The sequence below is a fragment of the Marmota flaviventris genome, chromosome 7, assembly GCF_047511675.1.
Source record: "Marmota flaviventris isolate mMarFla1 chromosome 7, mMarFla1.hap1, whole genome shotgun sequence".
NCBI classification, from domain to species: domain Eukaryota; kingdom Metazoa; phylum Chordata; class Mammalia; order Rodentia; family Sciuridae; genus Marmota; species Marmota flaviventris.
The window spans coordinates 13,001,180-13,022,010 of record NC_092504.1 but is presented as its reverse complement, the minus strand read 5'-3'; the positions used below and the strand labels follow the sequence as shown (position 1 = coordinate 13,022,010).

Below are 20,831 nucleotides of genomic sequence, written 5' to 3'. Positions count from 1 at the left end.
AGGAAGAGAGAAGGTTTCACTACGCAGCGTTCCCTAGCACGATGTCCCATCGGAATCGGTCCTTTTCTTTCAATCCTCACCCAGGGTATTTGACACCTTCCATGAAGGTAAGTTGGATCTACGGATTTTAATGCGTCATACAGTTCTGTTGACTTCTTTCCTCCTAAAGGAAACTGCAGCTAGTTGATGTGCACTGGGCTGGTGTACATTGAGAGGAGCAGGCATTGGCAAAAGACCCACAGGAAATGGCCCACTGTCCTAACAAACAGCTTTTACATCTGGCTTGGGCAGATTATGTGTGGTTTTTACTTCCCATGGGCCTTTGTATTTTTCAAATTTTCTACAGTAAATATTTGTCCCTATTAATAATAGTCCTATCTGGGTCATGGGAGAGAGGGGAAATAGTGGGAATTTTCTACTGCTTTCTTTACTTTTTCTTAGTTGTAGATGGACATAATAGCTTTATTTACATGTAATGCTGAGGCTCAAACCCAGTGCCTCACACGTACTAGGAGAGCACTCTACTGCTGAGCCACAACCCCAGCCCCTTCTTTATTTCTTTATGATGTTTTTGGAATATGTAATGATGAGCCTGTTCGTATCCAAGTCTCTTATCTGCTATCACAATATCCTAACACTTCTAAAGAATTAGTATTTTTTTACAGCTCATAAAACAATAAACCTAAACTGACCTGAACTGATGAGATCTTATTTATATCCTTACTTATATCCTTACTGTAACGAAATATAAATTTCACTAAGGAGATATTAATATATTTGAGTACAGGGTGTGTCCAGCTAATGTGGGGTGGTACATGGTCTCTAAGCTCTTAAAAATTATTACACGTCTTCTCCAGAAATTTTGGATAAAGAAAACTGTGGACTTACATGTTCTTTAAAACATAAAATAGGGCTGGGGATGGGGCTCAAGTGGTAGCGCGCTCGCCTGGCATGCGTGCCGCCTGGGTTCGATCCTCAGCACCACATACAAAGATGTTGTGTCCGCCAAAAACTAAAAAATAAATATTAAAAATTCTCTCTCTCTCTTTCTAAAAAAAAAACATAGAAGAAAGGGGATTTAAAGAGCTAAGGTGTAGCTCAGTGGTAAAGCACTTGCCCAACATTTTTGAGGCCCTGACTTTTGTCCCCAGAACTTCAAAAATAAATAATATTAAATAAAAATATCTAAAAGTAACATGCAAATATATCATGAAAGTTGTTGCCTCTTTTCCCATTATCGCTTTGGTTGGGTGGGCCTTCTTTACCTTTACAATAAAGCCATTTGTGGGAAGCACTAACAGAACTTCCCTCCAATACAAATAGAAAAAGAGGATGGAGGAGGTGCCGAGTCGAGTAGTGAGCGTGCCAAACCTCGCCTCCTACGCCAAGAACTTCCTCAGTGGGGATCTGAGCTCCAGACTTAACGCGCCTCCATTGACCAAGTCACCCAGTTTGGACCCAAGCCCCAGTTGTAGCCGGCCTTACAAACCCACCCAGTCTCTAGATGCTAAGACTGCCACAAGGTAGGGGTGCAGAGGTCTCATTGCATTTTTCCATGGATGGGGCAGGGTGGGGAGTGTGGAATTAGGGATTCTTTTTGGCTCATGCTAAATACTCCACATTTGGGCAAATATAGAGTAGCAAAACCAGCCCTGTCCTGCAGAAATAACAATTAGCCAAACAGGAAGATTGTGTAAGAGAGGGGAATTATGTCATTCTTTGGAAGGGGTACTATTTCTGGTATCAAATTCCAAAAGGTCCTTCTTTTTGGGGGGTGTGGGGGGATGTTACCCAGTATTGAACTCAGGAGCACTCAACCATTGAGCCACATCCCCAGCCCTATTTTGTCTCACTGAGTTGCTTAGCACCTTGCCATTGCTGAGGCTGGTTTTGAACTTGCAATCCTCCTGCCTCAGCCTCCCAAGCTGCTGGGATTACAGGTGTGTGCCACTGAGCTAGCCCAGAAAACCTTTTTTAATGGACTCACTTAGCTGAGAACTTTGGTGTGGATTACATAGAGGATAGACTCTCTTCACCTGGCTTTGAGGTCTGTATTTAAAATCTGGTCCTCATGTTTCTTAGCTGTGTAGCCCTGGCCAGTCACTTGACCTCTCTGGTTCCCTATATTCAGACTATGAAAATGGAAATCATATAGTTAATACCCGCATCATTAGACTGATGTGACACTAAAGGAATTAACCCATAGGACATGTTTAACAAAGGCCAGGCACAAAAGGGCTCAGTACAATTTCACTATTATTAAGGCTATTTCCCAAGATTTATTGTATTATTTTGGAGTTTTAAGGCCTCTAAATCTGTGAGTTTGATTGATTGTGCATAATGATCAGATGCACCTTCCTTATCTTCCCTTGTTTCTTGCTTCTGAAATCTTTCACACACTTCTGATCTTCCTGTGTTTACTAATTCTCCTTCCTCTCCAGTCTTGCATTCAAAAGGCGATCTTTACATTCTGGGCTTAAAGTTTGCATTCCAGGAAGGGCCCCATCTAAAATGTCCTGTCCCAGAAGCCCTGCCTGCCTGCTGCCCCAGGGCTGTCTGGACAGATGGAGAGGCTGAGAGCTTTTGAGTGTGGCGCTGGAAGGAACCCCTTGCTTTCCCTGTATGGGTCCAGCCTGTTTCCCAGCTGTGGAAGCCCAGGCCCAGAGCCCCCAAACACCTGTTAACCACCAGGGCCAGTTTTTGACTCTGGCATGTTTTTCTCCTCATTAATGTACACTTCTGGGCTGGACATGGTGGCGCAGGGCTGTAATCCCAGAGGCTTGGGAGGCTGAGGTAGGAGGATCCTGAGTTCAAAGCTAGCCTCAGCAAAAGCCAGGCCCTAAGCAACTCAGTGAGACCCAGTCTCTAAATAAAATACAAAATAGGGCTGGGGATGTGGCTCAGTGGTTAAATGCCCCTGAGTTCAATCCCGGGTACCCACCACCACAAATGCACTTCTGTTTAAAGCTCTTCTGTTGTTTCACATGAAGCTTCACAATGCATAGACTGGTCAGCCAGGTGTGCTGGGATTGGTGACTACGGTTTCTCCTTTTCAATCCAGTAGGCTAATTTCAAGGCCTCGCTGAGACGCTAGAATACACTAGACAGCTGGTAGTGCTCACAATGTTCTGCTGACCTTTTTTATACTTTTTTACAATTAAACTTACCTAATTCGTGTCTGAAATAAATAATAAATGTTGCAAAATACACCTCATTACTGTAGTAACCACTAGCTTTAAGGAGACAATGGAGAAGCAAACAATGGAGAACCTTGTTTTCAAAATAGGAACTGGACTTTCCCTCCCCACCCCATTCCTCACAACCTGTTTCCAGCCAGGAAGAGGTGGTCTCTGGCTGGAATGTTTCCTTGGAAAGGTAAGGGAGCATTCCACTGCCTACTGAAAAATTTCAAAAATCACAGAAGAAACTTCTGTTTGTTTTTAGGACACAAGATGGTGAAACAGCCCAAGCCAAAGAAGCCCAGCAGAAACAGGGCTCCCCACACCAGGAGTGGTTTACCAAGTACTTCTCCTTCTAAACTCAGCCTTGAGATACCTCAGAGAGGCTGTTAGAAAACCACTTAAAACGTCTGAAGGAGTGAACTACAACCAACCAACCAACCAAAACATTTCATACTATTTCATTGTGACACAGGTTCATTAAAAAATCTTGATATTAAAGATAAATCAAACCAATGTTATTAAAAAGCACCCACAGGAAAATGTTATTAATGTTCCAGTGACCTATACCATTTGTATTTCCAGTGTCCGTGACATTGTACTCCACTTTGTGGGCTGGCAGACTTTGTGGTTTCCGTGGTCTATTTTAAAAGTGGTTTCATTTTTCCTTAGGATGCTAGTCATTTCCACTTGAAAAGCTGCTTTTTATGTAAAATGATATTATTCCAAAATACACATCCAACCTCAATAGGAAGAGGAATAAAAATAAAGTTCAAAACAGGAAAGTCAATAAAAAAGAAAAAAAAAATCGACCTATTAGGAATGAACCACAGCATGCGTAGTTTGCATGTTCTGACTTCCTGGGTCTAGGACAGGCAGCAGATTACAGAGGGTTAACACCTACCTCAGAAGGGGCTTTGCAAGATTAAACAATGAGTGAAGACGCCCATCAAGAATTGGAATTTTTTGTGAGTAGCTGTGCCTTGCCCCACCAAACATCTGTTTCAATGACTGTCCTGTCAACTTGTTATTTTTGAAAGTTTCTAGCCCATCTGATCTCTGAAGTCAAAGATCTCCAGAATCCCTGGTATTTGGGTTTGGGCCATTTGCCTCATGATGTGTTGCTGCCCCTTTGCATGGACTCTCAGTAGATCAAAGGGCACTGGGAATGGCTGCTCACGGTGCTGACCTTGCTCTCAGTCCACATGCATTATCTACCCTCTGCAGAGCAATGTGACTTGACAAAGACTCATGCAAATTTTAGTGGGCAAAATATTTTCTCAATCCTTTGGTGCTGGCCCAGTAAGTGGCCTAAACAGATGTTAACTCTATGCACTGTCAAATCTTTGCTCTTTGAATAAAACTTTAAACAACTGGGCAGTAAGAATGGTTGTGCTGGTATTGCTTTTTCTTAAAAAGGTAGAACTGGATGAAGACAGAGTTGAAAAGTAGGAAATTCATTTTAAGCTCAGTCAGAGCATCAACAAATAAAAAGTGGCAATAACATACTTCACACACATCAGTTTGAGAGAAATGCAAGTAAAATTGAAACTCAACATTTAAAGGCAAAATTTACTACTGAAACAAAACATGAAGCTAATAGGATTTTGTTGTTGAAATGCTGGGAAGTGCTCTATCACTGAGCTCAGCAGTGTGGCTCAGTGGTAGAGCATACACTTAACATGTGCAAAGCCCTGGATTCAAAAAAAGAACTCGAGATTTTGGAATACTTGCATATATATGAATATATGAGATTTTGGGGATGGAACCCAAGTCTAAAGATGAAATTCATTTGTTTCATACACACCTTAAACAGCCTGCTGGGTAATTTTATACATTATTTTTAGTACACCTGCATTTTGACTACATGCCAGGTGTGGAATTTTCCATTTGCAGTGTCATGTCAGTGCACAAAAACTCGTGGATTAGGGAAACTGAACTTGTCTCACATGAGTATTAAGTTCCAACAAATGAACTTTAGGAAAACAACATTCAGATCTTGGCCATAAGCATTGTGTTTTGTTTTGTGACAGGAAAAAAACTATACACAGGTGGTTATACTTCTGAGTTGAAACATTATCACAACCCTGTACAACTCCTAATAACTAACAAAGCAGACTGCACTATATACTACTGTCCTCTGACTCAGCATAATACTTTTGCAGGGACAAAATTATGTTGCTACTACATCTGTTTTTGACTCCTTTCTTACTTCAAGTGAAAGAACTTATTAAATTTCTAGATTCTACCTTGAAATAACTAAGCCTTTGTTAACCAAATTTTTACATTCTTCTATTAGTTTTTTGAGACTATTTCCTTGAGTATTGAAGTAAGGCATCTAAAGATACACAAATAAACTTTTAGTTTATTACAAAATAAACCACCCCAAAAGTTTCTAGTAATTTGTTATTTTTACCAGCAGAAAATGAAATTTTCACCTTTTTGGAGCCAATTATAGTAACAAAACAGATATGCTAGATATAATTCCATCTGTTTGAGGTGGCGTCATCTGATTCCACCAGACTCTCAAGAGCAGCCCTAGAGGTGATGGTAATGGCCTGTAGGTAACAATGGCTATTGAGAGACACGGACTGATTCAGGTTTGATGCTAAATCTTTTCAGGCTGTATTATGACCAGAGGCTGAAGAGTTCCATGTTCCTAGGGCCTGCTGGAATGCAAACTGTTTCTTAACTGGGGTAGAAAAGAACAGATTCTGATGCTGCAATCTGTATCCGGGGTAAAAATGGGAGTTCATAACCCACTTGAATCAAAGTGTGAAATATGATTTGTCAAGAACTATGTAATGTTTTGAACAACCAACAATAAAAATTAAAGAAAAAAAAAAAAAGAAAAGAACAGATTCAACCCATCAGTTGCTGCAGACCACAGACCTGGGCCCTTAACTGCTCCAGCATTATTACCACAGCCAATGAAGTGGTTGTGGTTTAGACTCTTGGTCAACAGTCACTCTCCAGGATCCTTCTGAACTCTGTAAAGGTGAGGCTGGCAAATTAAACAGCTATGACAGGGACTTCCTTCAGTGTCTTACAGATTTCTAAGGGTGGCAATTACCTCCACCATTACCCATAACTCTACCCCAGGATTCAATATTGCTTTTGTTTTTAGTAGTACTGGGGACTGAACCCAGGGCCTCACATATGCTGGGCCGGTGCTCTACCAATAAGCCTCACCCCCAGCCTCCTATGACACTGTTTTGATCTACTGTCTTCCACTAGCTCTCAGCTGTCTGCCTTGTAGGTGACTGATCTAGGACCTAGAACATGCAGGCACTGCAGCAACAGGAGAGGAAAGCCCTAAAAAGGTGGGAAGGGTTGTCTATGGGGTGGGAAGACAAAGGAAGTCCTGGAGCATGAACTCTGGTTTCTCCCTGAAGGACACAGCAGTGCAGAGAATTCCTATGTTCAGCAGTCAGCAAAGCGTCATTAAAAAAAGATGTTAACAAATTGACAATATTGGAAAATCATTATTTATTTGACGGATAACTTCTGAATTAATATAAAGAAATGACAGTAACTTGTATTTACATTCATTCAAAACATTTTCATTAAGCACCAAGTAGAATAGTTTCTGATCTTTTCACCAAAAACACTTTTATCATTGAAAGACTGCCTCAAACTTAGTTTATTTTGTGGGGGATGGGGGGGGCAGGGATACCAAGGATTGAACTCAGGGACATTCAAGCCACATCCCCAGCCCTATTTTGTATTTTGTTTAGAGACAGGATCTCACTGAATTGCTTAGCACCTGGCTTTTGCTGAAGCTGGCTTTGAACTTGCAATCCTCCTGCCTCAGCCTCCTGAGCCACTGGGATTACAGGTATGTGCCATCACACTGGGCGTTTATTTAGGTTTTTAATCAAGAAACCTAAAGCTGCCAATCAGAGCTTCTATCTGGCATGAGATGACCAGGTTAAAACCCTAAGAGTAAAAAATAACTTTTAAGTTTTGACTTATACACTCCAACCAAGGGGAGATACGCTGGCCTCAGGCTAGTCATCACAGGTCATAGGTCCACAAACCAAGTATCATCCTCACAGGTCACAAACAAAATGAGTAATATGTATACACAAAATGAGTACAAAATACATGTTCCTGTATATTCCAGGGGAGTAATGCCCATTTCCCATGAGCATACAATGCAGCAAGGAGCACAAAAAAAGATACCATTCACTAACCCACAAGACAGTGGAAGGAAAAAAAGCCCTGTGCCCTGGAATGGAGTGGAGGCTTTGTGGACCAGGTGGCATCCAGGTCACACCAGGAACATGAGTGGGTATCAAGGCGCATGGGAAGGGATCTTCAGGGTTGAAAAGGACAAAATGAACCAAGACACAGCCACAGACCTACTGACTATTCAGAAGACAGAGGAGTGTTTGTACTGGCTGAGGGATATAATCTAAGAGTTGCGTAAAACAGAAAATAGAAAACCTCTTCTGACAAGAGGGCACAATACTTTCCCCACAGAGGATCCACATGCTCTCGGTGGAGGTGAAGGAGCTGGGAATCACTCTGCAGGTCACCTCCACCCCAAAGCCCTAGGTTCTTGGAATCAAATCCACTGAACAAGAACCTTCCTTCATGTAAACTGCCTTTTCTCCAAAAAGTAAAATAAAAACACAAGCAAACAAAACAAAACAAAACTCAAAAGAAAAAGAATCAGACCAAGCTTTGACCCCTTGTCCATCACTTGTGTCCCAGCGTCATGCTAGGGAGACTGGGTCTGCTGTTACTCACACTGGTTCATTACTATGAGGCCTCCAGCATGTCGTGCTCCCAACACAGCTCCCTCAACACAGCAAACACCACATAACACATACACTCACCCAAACAAAAGGCAGCATCAACTTAAGGATCTCTGCTAACCTAGCATACTTGAACCCTTTTTTCTGACATATTTACAAAATATCTGCACTCTGTACTGCTATGGAAGCATTACAAATGTTGCATTAGATTCCTCTTCTTGAGGTAGTTCAAAGTCTTGAGATAGCAAATTTACGTATTTTTCTGTACTACCATGGATGTGTAGTAATCATAAAAGACCAAAAACCAAATTCCTTCTCCCCTCATTCTAGGAGTACTTTAATTTTCCCCCTCGGATCATAGCAAACTAACAACTGGGGGGAAAAAACTATATATAAACTACATAAAATTTTATAAACAAGCAAAAAGCCAAGAAAAAAAAAATCTGTGGAAAACTAATAGTCTAAACTTTGCTACAGACAAAACAAACAAAATGAAACCTCACTTTGTCTACCAAGCACTTTATAAAGTACTAAGTAATTAACAGCTCATAAAAATTGGGGAAATTTTTAGGTGGAGGTAAAATTAACACCAACTCATTCTCTAGCAAATAGCTGTTCTAAAATGCCACGTCCACACAGAGAGGTCTGGAGGAACTGTCTGCAGGAGGCTACCTTGTAGGCCAGACCTCTCTCAGGTCTGCTTCATAGGCGCAGGGATGTTGGCAGATGCCTGTTCCAGGTAGGCCAAGGAGCCCTGAGGGACCTCAGCTGGCTTTTTGTGCTGCACATTGATGTCCTCCAGCACCTGCTGCCAATGCCTCAGCTTTGTCAAGTGCTTCTGCACCAGCGCATCTTTCCGCTGCAACTCATTTCTTAGTTCTGAGACGTCCTACAGATGAAAGGGATGGAGTAAGTCAGAGGAAATGCTGGGGAATAATAAAGTTCTTGATTAGTGAGGAGCACCAGGAAGCAAATTCAAAACCATTAAACCATATCAGCCCATTCCTCTACTTGGCTCCACAGTTTGACTAATCTAAAGCAACTCTTCCAGTGAAGCTGACCACCTAATAACCAGAGCTTTTATTTTTAATCATCTTGTTAAGTAACAAAAGTCATAAAATTTAAAAAGCAACCCAGGGCTACTGTAAAAAAAAAAAAAGAAAAAAAAAATCGAATACTTTCTCATCCTGTTTCCCAGCCATCTAGCAGCCCTCCCTTGTCCAAAGACTACAGCTGAGATTAGAAAATATTAAGAATGACAAACATATCAGCAATTGCTTGTAGGAATCCCCATCAAACCAGGTGCTGTGGTGCACATCTATAAACCCAGCTACCAGGGAGGCTGAGACAGGAAGATCACAAGTTAGAGGTCTACTGGGCAACTTGGCAAGACCCTGACTCAATCTTTAAAAAAAAAAAAAAGTGGGGAGCAAGGAGGCAGGGATGTAGCTCAGTAATCCCCAGTACCACAAAAAAGAATCCATACCACTGTCTATAATTTCAGATTTCAAAATATTAAAATTGCAGATTCAAGAGATTTTTACAAACACCAGCATTAAATCTTTTATTAAGACCCAGTCTTAACCACACCTGCATTGTTATTCAAGTATTTGTATCAGGAAACAAGTTAGCACAATAGACTATTAAGAATGTCATCATCTTATAATTCTCCCTCTCAACAGCTAGTATCGTAACAAAAAAGAACCTTTCTGATTAACTGGTCAGCTTCTAGGAGATACTTTTTTAAAACTATCAAAACCTTATAACTTCATTTTAGTGTTTCTCACCGGGAGCACCAAGGGCCGAGTTAGGGTGGGAGGATTCCTCAATTCTCCACAATGAGGAGACAGGTCCTGGTTGGATCATTCATTGTCATTAAAGCTTCCTAGTCTTTGTGGCAACCCCAACGTATTTCCAAATGCCCCAGTCTAGAATCACTAAGACCCACCAAAATCCTAAGTTTTAAAGAACTATGCAGATCATTTACTTTTTGGTTCTTTGAACAAATTTGACAGATCCCTTTCTATGTGTGAGGCACAGGGCAAGGCAAATGTTCACATTGCCTGTCCAATATGGGTTTCTACCTATATTAATGGCTTTTCACTCTTTTTCACAAGGCAGAACTTTCTCTTTAAGAAAACATTTACTTAAAAAAAAGAAAGAAAGAAAAATTTACTGTGAAAGCCAGTGTGTGAAAGTAGGCAGAGCTACTCTTAAAGAGCTGCTCTCCACTCCTCACTCCTGGTGGCCCTTTCTGTCCAGGATGTCATAAATGGTGACAACCAGCACCATTTCATATTGATCTATAAATCCCTGATACAATTCACAGGTGTGTTTCATTAAAGCATAGATAGACTCATAAGACCAAGTGTTCTTCCTAAAAGTTGAGGAAAAATTGAATTTGTACCTCTTTTATAACTTGCTCAGGTTTCTGAACAGACAACTGCAATCTTTTTTGTAGAAAAAAGCATTCTGTCTGTCTTGCAATATCCAGAAACTTCTGGATACACTGATCAACACCTTAAAAAAAAAGAAAACAGTAAGAAAAACATTTAAACATATATATCTTCCACATAAATAGTCAGATACATTAAAAAAGCCCCTTCTTATAGATGTAGTCTGGGATTTTAATCTTAGCCGTAGCAATATTAACTTAAAACTTCCCAGGTGTTAAGCAATATTAAATAGCAGATAATTTGTAAGGTACGTAAGGTAGTATGTGCCTGTAATCCCAGCAGGGAGGCTGAGACAGGAAGAGGACATGAATTTCAAGGCCAGTCTAGGCAACCCAGTGAGACACTGTCTCAAAATTAAAAATAAAAAGGGCTGGGGATGTAGTTCAGTGTTAGAGCACCAATACTAGGAAAAAAAAATTTTTTAAATATAATATGTGCTTTTATCAGGAGAAAAAGAAACCTTACACAATATGAATGCCATGAGGACTTCTAATTAAGAATATGGAGATTCAGGGATCATCATGGTTTCTTGTTAAAACAGAACATTTAAAATATGGTACAAAAAACTCAGAACTGACTCTTCTGGAGACACAACACTGGGGTGAAGGATAAACACAGAAGATTTTTTCTCTATAGCACCTGTTCAAAAGATAATATCAATCTAGTTAGAAATGGTGGCACATTTCCAGCAACTAGGGAAACTGAGTCAGGAGGACTGCAAGTTTGGGGCCAGTCTTGTCAATTAAGCAAGATCCTATTTCAAAATTTAAAAAAGTCTGGGTAAGTAGTTCAGTGGTAGAGCACTACTGGGTTCAATCCCAAATACCAAATACCAGGGAGGGAAAAAATAAAAGATAATCACAACTTGTGGACTTTTAAAAAAAGCAATTCACAATTAATCTTTTTTTCCTGTTACCAATATGAAAAGGTCATTAAAAATGGTTCATTCTTGGGCTGGGGATGTGGTTCAAGGGGTAGAGTGCTTGCCTGGCATTCGCGGGGCGCTGGGTTCGATCCCCAATACGACATAAAAATAAAAAATAAAGATATTGTGTCCACATAAAACTAAAAAAATATATATATTAAAAAATGGTTCATTCTTAATGACACACATCTCAGTTAATAAAAAAAAAAAAAAATCCTCAGCAGTTTATAAGGACTATCTGTATATATCTTATGCCCCATAATAGTTCTCTTAGGATATACACAGGACTGAAACAGACGAAGTGCAAAATCAGCAATAAGGAATCTTGCTGAAGGCAGGAACACTGTCTAGAAAGAGGGAATTCTTACCAGTTCGAATTTCTTCCTGATCGGTGCCATTGACATAATCTTGACTCACGAGAGAAGCAAAGCAAGCCTGGGATCAAAACATCAGAAAAGAAAAAGATGGCATCTGCACACCAAAAAATCTTACTTCTGAGTAAAGACATAACTTCTTCTTGGTCATTCAACGAGTTGATGCACATGCGACGACAATATATGCCAATGAAAATACTCGGTAAACTGAGTCCCAACTAGGGGGCATCACCATTTGGTCTCTTTCCTTCCACCCGCACTCTGAGCTTCAGTTTCTCCACCAATAAAACAAGGCAATGGAACTCCATGGTCTCCCAGGTCCACATCCGCAGGGCAGGATCTCAATAAACCCCTTGCACCCTGGGGAAAGCCACAAATCTCATGGGGCGGCACCCAAATAGAAAAGGGAGGCCGGCAAGCAGGTGCCTCTGGAAGGGTTAGGTCACAAGGAAAAAGGAAAAGTTCCAAAGAAAGCGTGACCTTAAAACTGAGTCTTGAGAGAAAACGGGGGCAGTGTAAGAGGGGAGCTCCTGGAAAGTTGGCGTTCGCAAGGGAAGCGACTCGGACACGGAGATGGGGACAGCCCGTAGGAGCCTGGAAGGGTCCGCGCTTGGTCCCTGGCAAAATTTTAAGGCGACGTGCCTCCGCCAGCCGAGCAGAGTACCGGCCACCCTCACATCGTGGGCTCAGCAGGTGACTCACGATCTACGCGCCTAACTTCCCATTTGTAACTGGGTGTTGCGACGGAGGAATGAAATATCGGCCAACGCGCAGCTCGCATTGTGAGGGACGAAGGGAGGGCTGGGGACGAAGACTCCAAGTCTCGGCTTACCTCGAACGACGACTCCAGCTCGTCCACCAAGGTGCTGCTAGAAGTCCTCGGCGCGCCAGGCGCTGCCTGAAGAAGCGAAGCCTGGCCCGGGAGTCCCGGCGCGGGTTGCGGGGGACCCGGCGGCTGCCCTGAGAACATACCACCCAGCGGAGCCGCCATGTCTGCGGTGGCGGGTCGCCGCCCACTGCGCCTGCGCGGAGCGGCTCCGGCCACTGGCCGCGCGTGGCCACGTGACAGGGCGGCCGCTGGGGCGTGTGGGTTGGGCGCGGGGAAACTGGATGCTCCGTTCTCCAGTTTGGCGCTCTTTCCCGCTGCCGCGGGTGATGCCTTGCTTTTCCTTGTCTTTGTTAAGTTTGTTGCAGAAAGCTCTGTCCTTGACCCTGAGAGCAAGCCAATAAGGAGGACATGGTTTTGACAAAAAGGCTTATTACTCTGCTAGCAAAGGAGAAACACAGGGGACTCTTGTCCCAAAGGCTGGGATTCTGCCCATCAGTAGGAACAGGGGACTTTTAAAGAGGTGATTCAGAGAAAATTAGATTAGGAAGGAGAAGATCAGCGAGGAGAAGATCAGGGAGGAGAAGTCCAGGGGAAAAGTGGGGAAAGTTAGGGAAAAGAAGATCAGGGAGAAGAAGAAGGTTGGGGAAAAAAAAAAAAAAAAAACGCAAGGGATTCAGAAGCCACAGGGGAGATAGTCAAAGCATCAAGTGAACCCGTTACAAGTACAAGGCGATAATGGATGGCTAACCGTTGTATGCAGAGAGAATTAGTAACCGCGGTGGAGCAGCCCGCGGGAGAGGTCGAGTTCCCTGTGGGACCCTGCGACCTGAGTGAAGGGACTTGGGCCGAGTCACGTTCGTTCTCCTTCGCAGCTCAGGTAGAAGGAGTCACCCCTGCACTCCCCAGCAGTTACTGAGAGTTCACTCTGTCCCGGATGCTCATCCAGTCGTGGGTTATAGCGGGAATGAGGTAAGAGAAGCCACTGCCATTGTTGAGGCTACCTGTGTGCCTGGCATTGTTTTAGGGTGGCTTCGAAGAGGAAGTCACCGTGATAATCTCAACAATTGCTTTTTGACTCGTTTATTATTTATTTCAAAAGCCTTCATTTTGGTTACCATGGAACACACAGAACTCTCCGTGTCTCAGGCACTATTTTATGATCTAGGGGTTACAGCAATCACCCCAAATTTCTGGAGAAAGAGAAACACGTAAATATACATATATATCAATATAAAGGTAAATATTAGGAAAAAAATTAAGCCGTGTGAGGGGATAACTGGTAATGGAGTGGTGTTCTTTGAGATGAGTGATTGGGGAAGACCTGAATTGGAATGATTGAAGAGTTAGGAGAGCTTTCTGGACAGAAGGATCCTGCCTGACTGGCATATTTAAGGAAACACAGGAAGCCCAACAGGGCCAGGGTAGAAAAGGTCAGAGAAAAGTCCTTTGCCTGTTAGGCTTTAATCAAAGTCAGCCTCCCAGTCTAAATTAGACCCAGAACTCCCAGACTCTTCTGTTTAAATTTCTTTACAGCATTTAAACATAATCTGAAATTAACTTGTTCATATAATTTTTTATTGACTAAATTGCAGACTTTTCTCCTCCTTTCCCCTCTTCTCCTGGCATCAGAGCCTGCTGGTCTTATTTATCCTGTCCCCAATATCCAACTGTTTCCAATTGTGCTTGGCAAAGATAGAGGTAATAAGTATTTGCTGATAGAAAGAATCAAAAGAAAAGACTAGGAGGATCTAGTCTGAAAATCTACTTTATTCTCAGGACACCTTTACATGTCTAAAAATTATTGAGGATCCCAAGTGTTTATTTTTGTGCATTGTCTGCTAATATTTGTCTATTAAAATTGAGAATTTAAAAAAATGCCAATTCACTAAAAATAATAAACCCATTACATATTAACATGAAGTTTTTGTTAAAACTATAACTTTTGCAAAATTAAAAAAAATGGTAAGAAGTTTGTCATTATTTTGCTTTTTAGCAAATCCCTTTAATATCCAGTTTACCTAAGGGCCATATAAGTTGCCTGAGAACAACATCAATGGTAGTTGCCTGGGATTCACACCAGAGGTTTCTGGAGACCAGTGAGGCAGTGATTTAGAAGAGTAGAAAGAGTGTGCTTTTTTTTTTTTTTTAAAGAGAGAGAGAGAATTTTTAACATTTATTTTTTAGTTTTCGGCGGACACAACATCTTTGTATGTGGTGCTAAGGATCGAACCCAGGCTGCACGCATGCCAGGCGAGCACGCTACCGCTTGAGCCACATCCCCAGCCCAAGAGAGTGCTATCTTGTATTGGGGCAGTTAGACAGGTGGTAAGATATATAATCAGCTAAACTCCATGAGTTATTCAGGGGTTAGAAATCTAGTTGGGAATTGAATGCCTGATGTAATTTGAAGATAAGGTTTAAGCTCTTATTTCCCTAGGACCACAGCTAGGGGAGAAGCTCACAGCTCTTCAACAGCAGAGCTACCGCTGTAGAATATGGCCCATTACACAAGAAGAGCCCCAAAGAAATGGTCAGGCTAATTCCATCTGATTGATCTGCTACTAAGTGGTAAGAGAGTGGTTCCAGAACTACTCTTCTCCCCAGCCTACGACCTTGAAGAGTATGAGGACATCTAGGAATTTACTCTGCTGTAATCTTAAAACCTTTAACTGCCAAGCACTCCCAAGATTCCATCAAGTTCATCTCTTACCACACTGTATCCTTTCTCATCTATTCATTCAACCAATATGGACACTTATCAGTGGTCTGAGTCAAGTAACATGAGCAGAGATTTAGCAATAAACTGGAGAGGTATGGTACCTACCCTCATCATACTTAATGCACTCTCCCTTTATAGCAAGGGTTTATAGAGTGTCAGTGATGGATTCTTGTGCTCAGTGCTGTGTTGAGGGTATATAGATGCTCGACTTTGCAAATCTGGAGTCTAATCCATGATCTACTTTAGAGTTCATAAATTGTCTCCTTACCTTCTTCCCCTTCTTCTGTTAGAATAGCAACACAGCCAGCTAATCTCTATATGCCCCCCCCCCTTCCCTTGCAGTAGCTATGGCTTACTCTGATTGATATAATCTGAGTATATATGAGACTTCAGTGAAAACTCCTTCAGATGTGTAAACTGCAGTTGCACCGGTTTTGTCCTGCTTTCTTTCCTCAATTTAATGTTGCAACCACATCAGCTACCTGGACTATGAGAAAGCCTTCTACCAAAGCCTTACTAGCATTTCTGACTCACTCAGGAGTGTGTTTTTCGTTTCCTTCATAAGCCAATAGTTCCCACTCTCTGAGTCCATCTTTCGTGATGAAGTAGCTCCTAAACAAGGATACCCAAGGGAAACAACCCGTTTACTCACTTCTCTGCCTGCTTTCAAGTCTAAAATATACCACAAATGTGCACACTCATTTCCATTCCCTCTTTATAAACCAGTTTAGGTACATAATATCCTCTTATCTGACAAACATTTTTAAAGTTAAAAATAACTGTCCTCAACAGTTTTTTCTGTCAAATAGTTTCCAAGTTTTTTTTTTTTTTTTTTCCTTAAAAAGGGCACAGATTCTATTCATGGATAATTTGATCCATCTTACACAAAAGTAATGGGAAGACCTTTTGTTCTAAGTCTGCACAAATGGAATTCTATTGACTGGTGGTAGTCCCGCAAGGTTAACAAATAGATACTCATTTATTGTCCCTTTCATGATCTGGTTTCTTGCTTTCAAATAAATTCCATATCTGTTCAAGTCACTGAACTGAAAGCAAGCATTACAATATATTAATTAAGCATGCCAGCTCTGAAAGCCACCCGAGTTTAACCCTTTGTTCCTTGACATCACTGACATTTTACTAAACCTGTCTCATGCCTCACCTTCCTCATCTATAAGGGATAATAGCACCCACCTCACTGGGTTATTAAGAGGATTCAGTAACAATATATGAAAACCCTTAGAACAGTGCCTGGCATATTGGTGAAGTTTGAATAGTTGGTTAATACTATTATGATTGATTCATTTTGGAAACCACAGGCCAGGCCTGTTTCACAAACTAATAAGCTCACTCACCGAGTGTCCCAAAGTGATTGATAGCATTGAATATTTCCATCACTGTGCCCCAATTTAATTACTCAGTTTATGTTAATAGGCCAAAGAGACAAGTTCTGTTGTGGTAGAGTTACCGTAAGTAAATATCAGAGCCAAATCAGAACACCAAAACTTGGATTTATTGTTTCTCACAATTGCATAGTAACTTAATTTGCTTGCATTTCTAGCATCACAAATCTGAAGTACAATTTTTCTTCTCAATGAAAAACAAATACTTTAAAAAGTGATCAGGAAGTTAAAAAAAAAAACTGATCATGATGTGTAGAATATCTTAAAAATCTTGCCAAAAAGATATTAGCTTTACTTTTATAAATCTTTGCATAAAATGAAAAATCAAGGCATACAAATTTCATTTAGTTTTATAGTTTTAAATACCATCTTTTGTTGCCTTTAAAAGATTTTTATTCATCCAAAAGTATTTTCAAGCTCCACTGTCCAATTTCAGACAAATGAAGGCATTTCCGAGTGTCTGAGCTAAGCACTGTCTTGGCTGAAGCGGAGTAAGAACTCAATCAGAGTCCTTGTGGGCCTCCCGGTCATGCCTTTCCGCAGGTATGGGACCTCATCTTTGTTGGTCATCACACCTGCTATGTCCAAATGTGCCCACTTAGGATGAGTCACAAATTCCTTCAGGAACGCTGCAGCTGTACATGCCCCTGCAGACCTGAAAGAGAAAGCCTACGTCAAGGTGCATGAACCATTTCATCAATTCTTGCCAAATAGGTTCTATGACCAGAGAGCAAGAGTCAAAGTTACAGGACCAATTATGAAGTTAACCAGTAACTTCAGCAGTAAAGAAAAAATTTTGGATTCCTTTTTCCTATGTAACACCTTCCAATATTTTCCACATCCTTTCCTTATCATTTGTTTACATGTAAAATATAAGCAAATGTGAAAATGTGCGAAATACTAAGAACCTGTTGGAGAAATACCTTGAAAACTATAGACATTAGAACTAAGCTTACAAGCAAAGGAAATCAGAGATTAAAATTTTGTGTAAAGATGATAAAATTGAAAATAGTGATTCTTAGGCAACCAAGGATGATTGTAAAAATGAACATCTAGCTTGTTTTCCATACCGATATTTTCCAATGTTGTTAACATCAGCAAGCTGACAATCTATAACTTGTCTTGTATAATGTTCAAAGAGAGGCATCCTCCAAACACGGTCCCCTGTTTCAATGCTGGCCTAAAAAGAAAAAGATATGACACTCTTAAGTTAGGTTCTAGAAAATTCATAGTGTGCTTGATACATGAAGGAAAGAGCTTTTCTATGAAACTATAAAACAGGTATCAGGACAATGGTCATTACTGATTATTTAAGAATTATAGCTGAGTGTGGTGGTACATGCCTGCAATCCCAGCTACTCAGGAGGCTGAAGCATGAGAAGATCAAAGTTTGCAGTCAGCCTTGGCAACTCAGGGAGACCCTGTCTCAAAAAGAAGCAGGTGGCGATGTGTGGCAAGAATAGCTCAATGGTGTAGCGCCACTTGCCACTTAGGTTCAATCCCCAGTACTGCGGTGATTATATAGCAATGTTATGAAAAATCCCACAGATCTGCAAGGAATTTGCTAAAGTCTCAATTAATAATCTGGTATTCTGTGTTGGAAACAGGTTTTGTAGGTTTGAGTAGAATGAAAGAGTTTCTGTGAGGCTGGTCACCTCAGTGTACTGGGGAAATGCACACCTGGACCCACTTTAATGTTCCTGACACAGGGTGACTTCCCTCCTGCCCTCCAATCCTTTCTTCTATTTCTGTCTTCTTCTTTCTCTCTTTCCTTTCATCATTAATTGAATTTCTGCACACCACTAAGTGAACTGAAATATTTCAGCCATCAAAGAGCCCACAGGCTAGCAGGAGAAATGTACACATAAACATTGTTTAACTCACTATTGCAAGAAGTCAAAGACTCAAAAGTGGAAAGTCAAGAAGCAGCAATATAAGCTATGGAGTCAGATCAGCCTGTGTAGGACATGAGTATGTATCAGATGTATCAGCCAAAGGATGAAAATGGCTGACTCTAGGAAAATAGACTGTAAGTTGCTGACTATTTATTTATGACTATTTAAAAATCAAAGTTATGCACATATAACTTTGATTTTTAAAAAGTCCAATGTTGTGATGCCATGATGAAAGGGAGGGACTGTGGATACATGGGAGGCCAGAGGAGAGGTTCTGGCCCAGCCTGGAAGGAGAAAACAGAGAGGAATTTTACAGAGGTTGAGAGGGCAGGCTTCACAAATGATGAGAAGACAGCTATGCAGGGAAGCAGCGGAGGGTGAAAACTAAGTGTAGGACCTTAAATCAACTTCACAAATATGTTCAGAGACATTTTGTGTTTTTTCCCATAATTAAGTTCCCCTTAACTACTTGCTAAAAGGATGAATGAGCTGTCAGATGGACTTTGGAACACAGGAAAGAGACAGAGCCATCAATGGAAAGATGCAGGTGGGATCCATTGAAACAAATGAGCTTCCCCATAAGCATAAGAACATGTGGCCAAGGACTGAACACCAGTCAGAAGTGGACAAAGAACAACAGCTACCAAGGGAGACTGAAGCACCATGGTCAGAAGGAAACCAGAAGAGAAGATTTTCACAGAAGCCAAGAGCTGGGTGTCTCCAAGAGGTCACAGGGTCACATGCTGCCTCGAGACAGGCTAGGTTAGATTAACAGGGTGCTAGCAGGTGGAAACTGATGGCGGTGACTGACTGTGTGTGTGCACGCATGTGCATGTATGCTGGTGGTGATGGGATGGGAGAAGACTGTGAGTCCACCTACACAACAGGCTGATCGACTCCACATGCATTCATCAGAAGGCCTTCCTTTCTTCACAAAGCTGCTCTCATACCCTTTTCTACCTCAAGGATTCTCAACCACAGCCATATTATTTGTAAGTTATTTTTAATTCATTCTGAGGCCACTGAAGAAGGTGGTGGTATTATGCCCATCATTTAGGGACATCTGTAGAAAACGTGAAGCCACTCAATCGAGTTTGTTGCTCTGGTCCATTTTCAATTCAAAGGCAAACCCACAGCATAAAAAGCACTTTTAGCACAGGATGTGAACAACTATATCATTCAAGGGCTACAATAATTGATTCATCATCCCTATAATTTAGGTCTATGAATATTATACCCACCTCAAATAGTTTGTTCCACAGCCAGGATGAGTTGGTAAAGACCCCAGTGGCACCTGACCCCAAGGCTATGTCCATGGCACCTGTGAGAAACAACTCTCAGGTCAATTCCATTCTCCTGTCCAGACCAAGTGGGCTCCTCTGCCACTCAGAACAAAACTGTGAACTTAAACCCTACTTAATGGCTCTCTCATTGTAAGAAAGGTAAGCTTAGGAAATCAATTCCATATTTAATATATTTTTATGTCTCTCAAACTAGAATTCACCTTTAATTATTAAGGAAAATGCAGAAAAGGAAAAGAAATACCATAAAATATCACCATGGATAACTGTTACCAATTTTGGTATTCCAGACTTTTTTTTTAGTATTTAAGATCATACTATATGTGTACAAGAATGTGTTCATCCTTTTATGCTTTAATATTTATTCCTCTTTTATAAACAAATGTTTGAAAGTATCTTTAATGCTTTTGGAACAGTCCTTTGGATGGAGGTATCATAATTACATACTATAGGCACAGATGCATCTCTAACTTTTTAGTACTTTTAAACACATACTAGTAAATATCTGGCTTTGCTCCTTTTGTAAAAAACAGAAACAGTTGTTGTTATTGTATCATTTATTTCATCTAATTTCCTTCTCCAACAAACTTGTGTCCTATTGGCTGACTTCTTTTTAAAAATTAATTTACATTCTTAAAAAATCAAGTTGAAAACAAGCTTTCTGTTTTCTAGGCACACAACCAGGAACAGCAGCTTAGTGCTGCCCTCTTGGATGCTTAGCTCCAGCAGTCCCATTTGTTATTGGTCCCGTCTGTAACTTCTGGGCCAGGGAATGTCTCTGATTCTGACCATAGACTCAGGGTCTAGCACACTGCTCAGTAAGTAGCTATCAAAAGGAAAGAGCAACACTGTCTTTCAGAAATGGGACACCACGTGGAAAGTCAAGGTACACAGCACTGAGCCTGTCACTGCCAACACTAGGGCCCTGGAACGTTAGAGGACATAAGCACTGGAGTTGGCAGAGGTTCCATAGTTTCACATCTATGA

The 20,831-nt window shown here is 41.2% G+C and overlaps 3 protein-coding genes across 3 annotated transcripts in view; 1 reads left to right on the top strand and 2 right to left on the bottom strand.

Annotated features, from left to right (window-relative positions):
* The window catches only part of Fam184b (family with sequence similarity 184 member B), a 111,029-nt gene extending 106,463 nt beyond the window's left edge, over positions 1–4,566 (top strand). Inside the window, exons 16-18 of the mRNA XM_071614785.1 lie at positions 3–107; positions 1,324–1,523; positions 3,445–4,566. Coding sequence (XP_071470886.1) covers positions 3–107; positions 1,324–1,523; positions 3,445–3,538 — 399 coding nt within the window. The 3' untranslated portion in view covers positions 3,539–4,566. The remainder of the gene's footprint in view (positions 1–2; positions 108–1,323; positions 1,524–3,444) is intronic.
* Positions 4,567–8,251: 3,685 nt separating this feature from the next.
* Med28 (mediator complex subunit 28) lies at positions 8,252–12,706 on the bottom strand. Its single transcript, XM_027939224.2, has 4 exons — positions 12,530–12,706; positions 11,692–11,758; positions 10,350–10,462; positions 8,252–8,831 (listed from the first exon to the last, which is right to left on the bottom strand). The coding sequence occupies exons 1-4, from the start codon at positions 12,686–12,688 to the stop codon at positions 8,634–8,636; spliced, it is 537 nt and encodes a 178-aa protein (XP_027795025.1). The 5' UTR covers positions 12,689–12,706; the 3' UTR covers positions 8,252–8,633.
* Positions 12,707–16,736: 4,030 nt separating this feature from the next.
* The window catches only part of Lap3 (leucine aminopeptidase 3), a 30,161-nt gene continuing 26,066 nt past the window's right edge, over positions 16,737–20,831 (bottom strand). The window contains exons 11-13 of the mRNA XM_027939230.2: positions 19,785–19,864; positions 17,719–17,828; positions 16,737–17,303 (exon numbers count right to left, since the gene is read on the bottom strand). Coding sequence (XP_027795031.2) covers positions 17,114–17,303; positions 17,719–17,828; positions 19,785–19,864 — 380 coding nt within the window. The 3' untranslated portion in view covers positions 16,737–17,113. The remainder of the gene's footprint in view (positions 17,304–17,718; positions 17,829–19,784; positions 19,865–20,831) is intronic.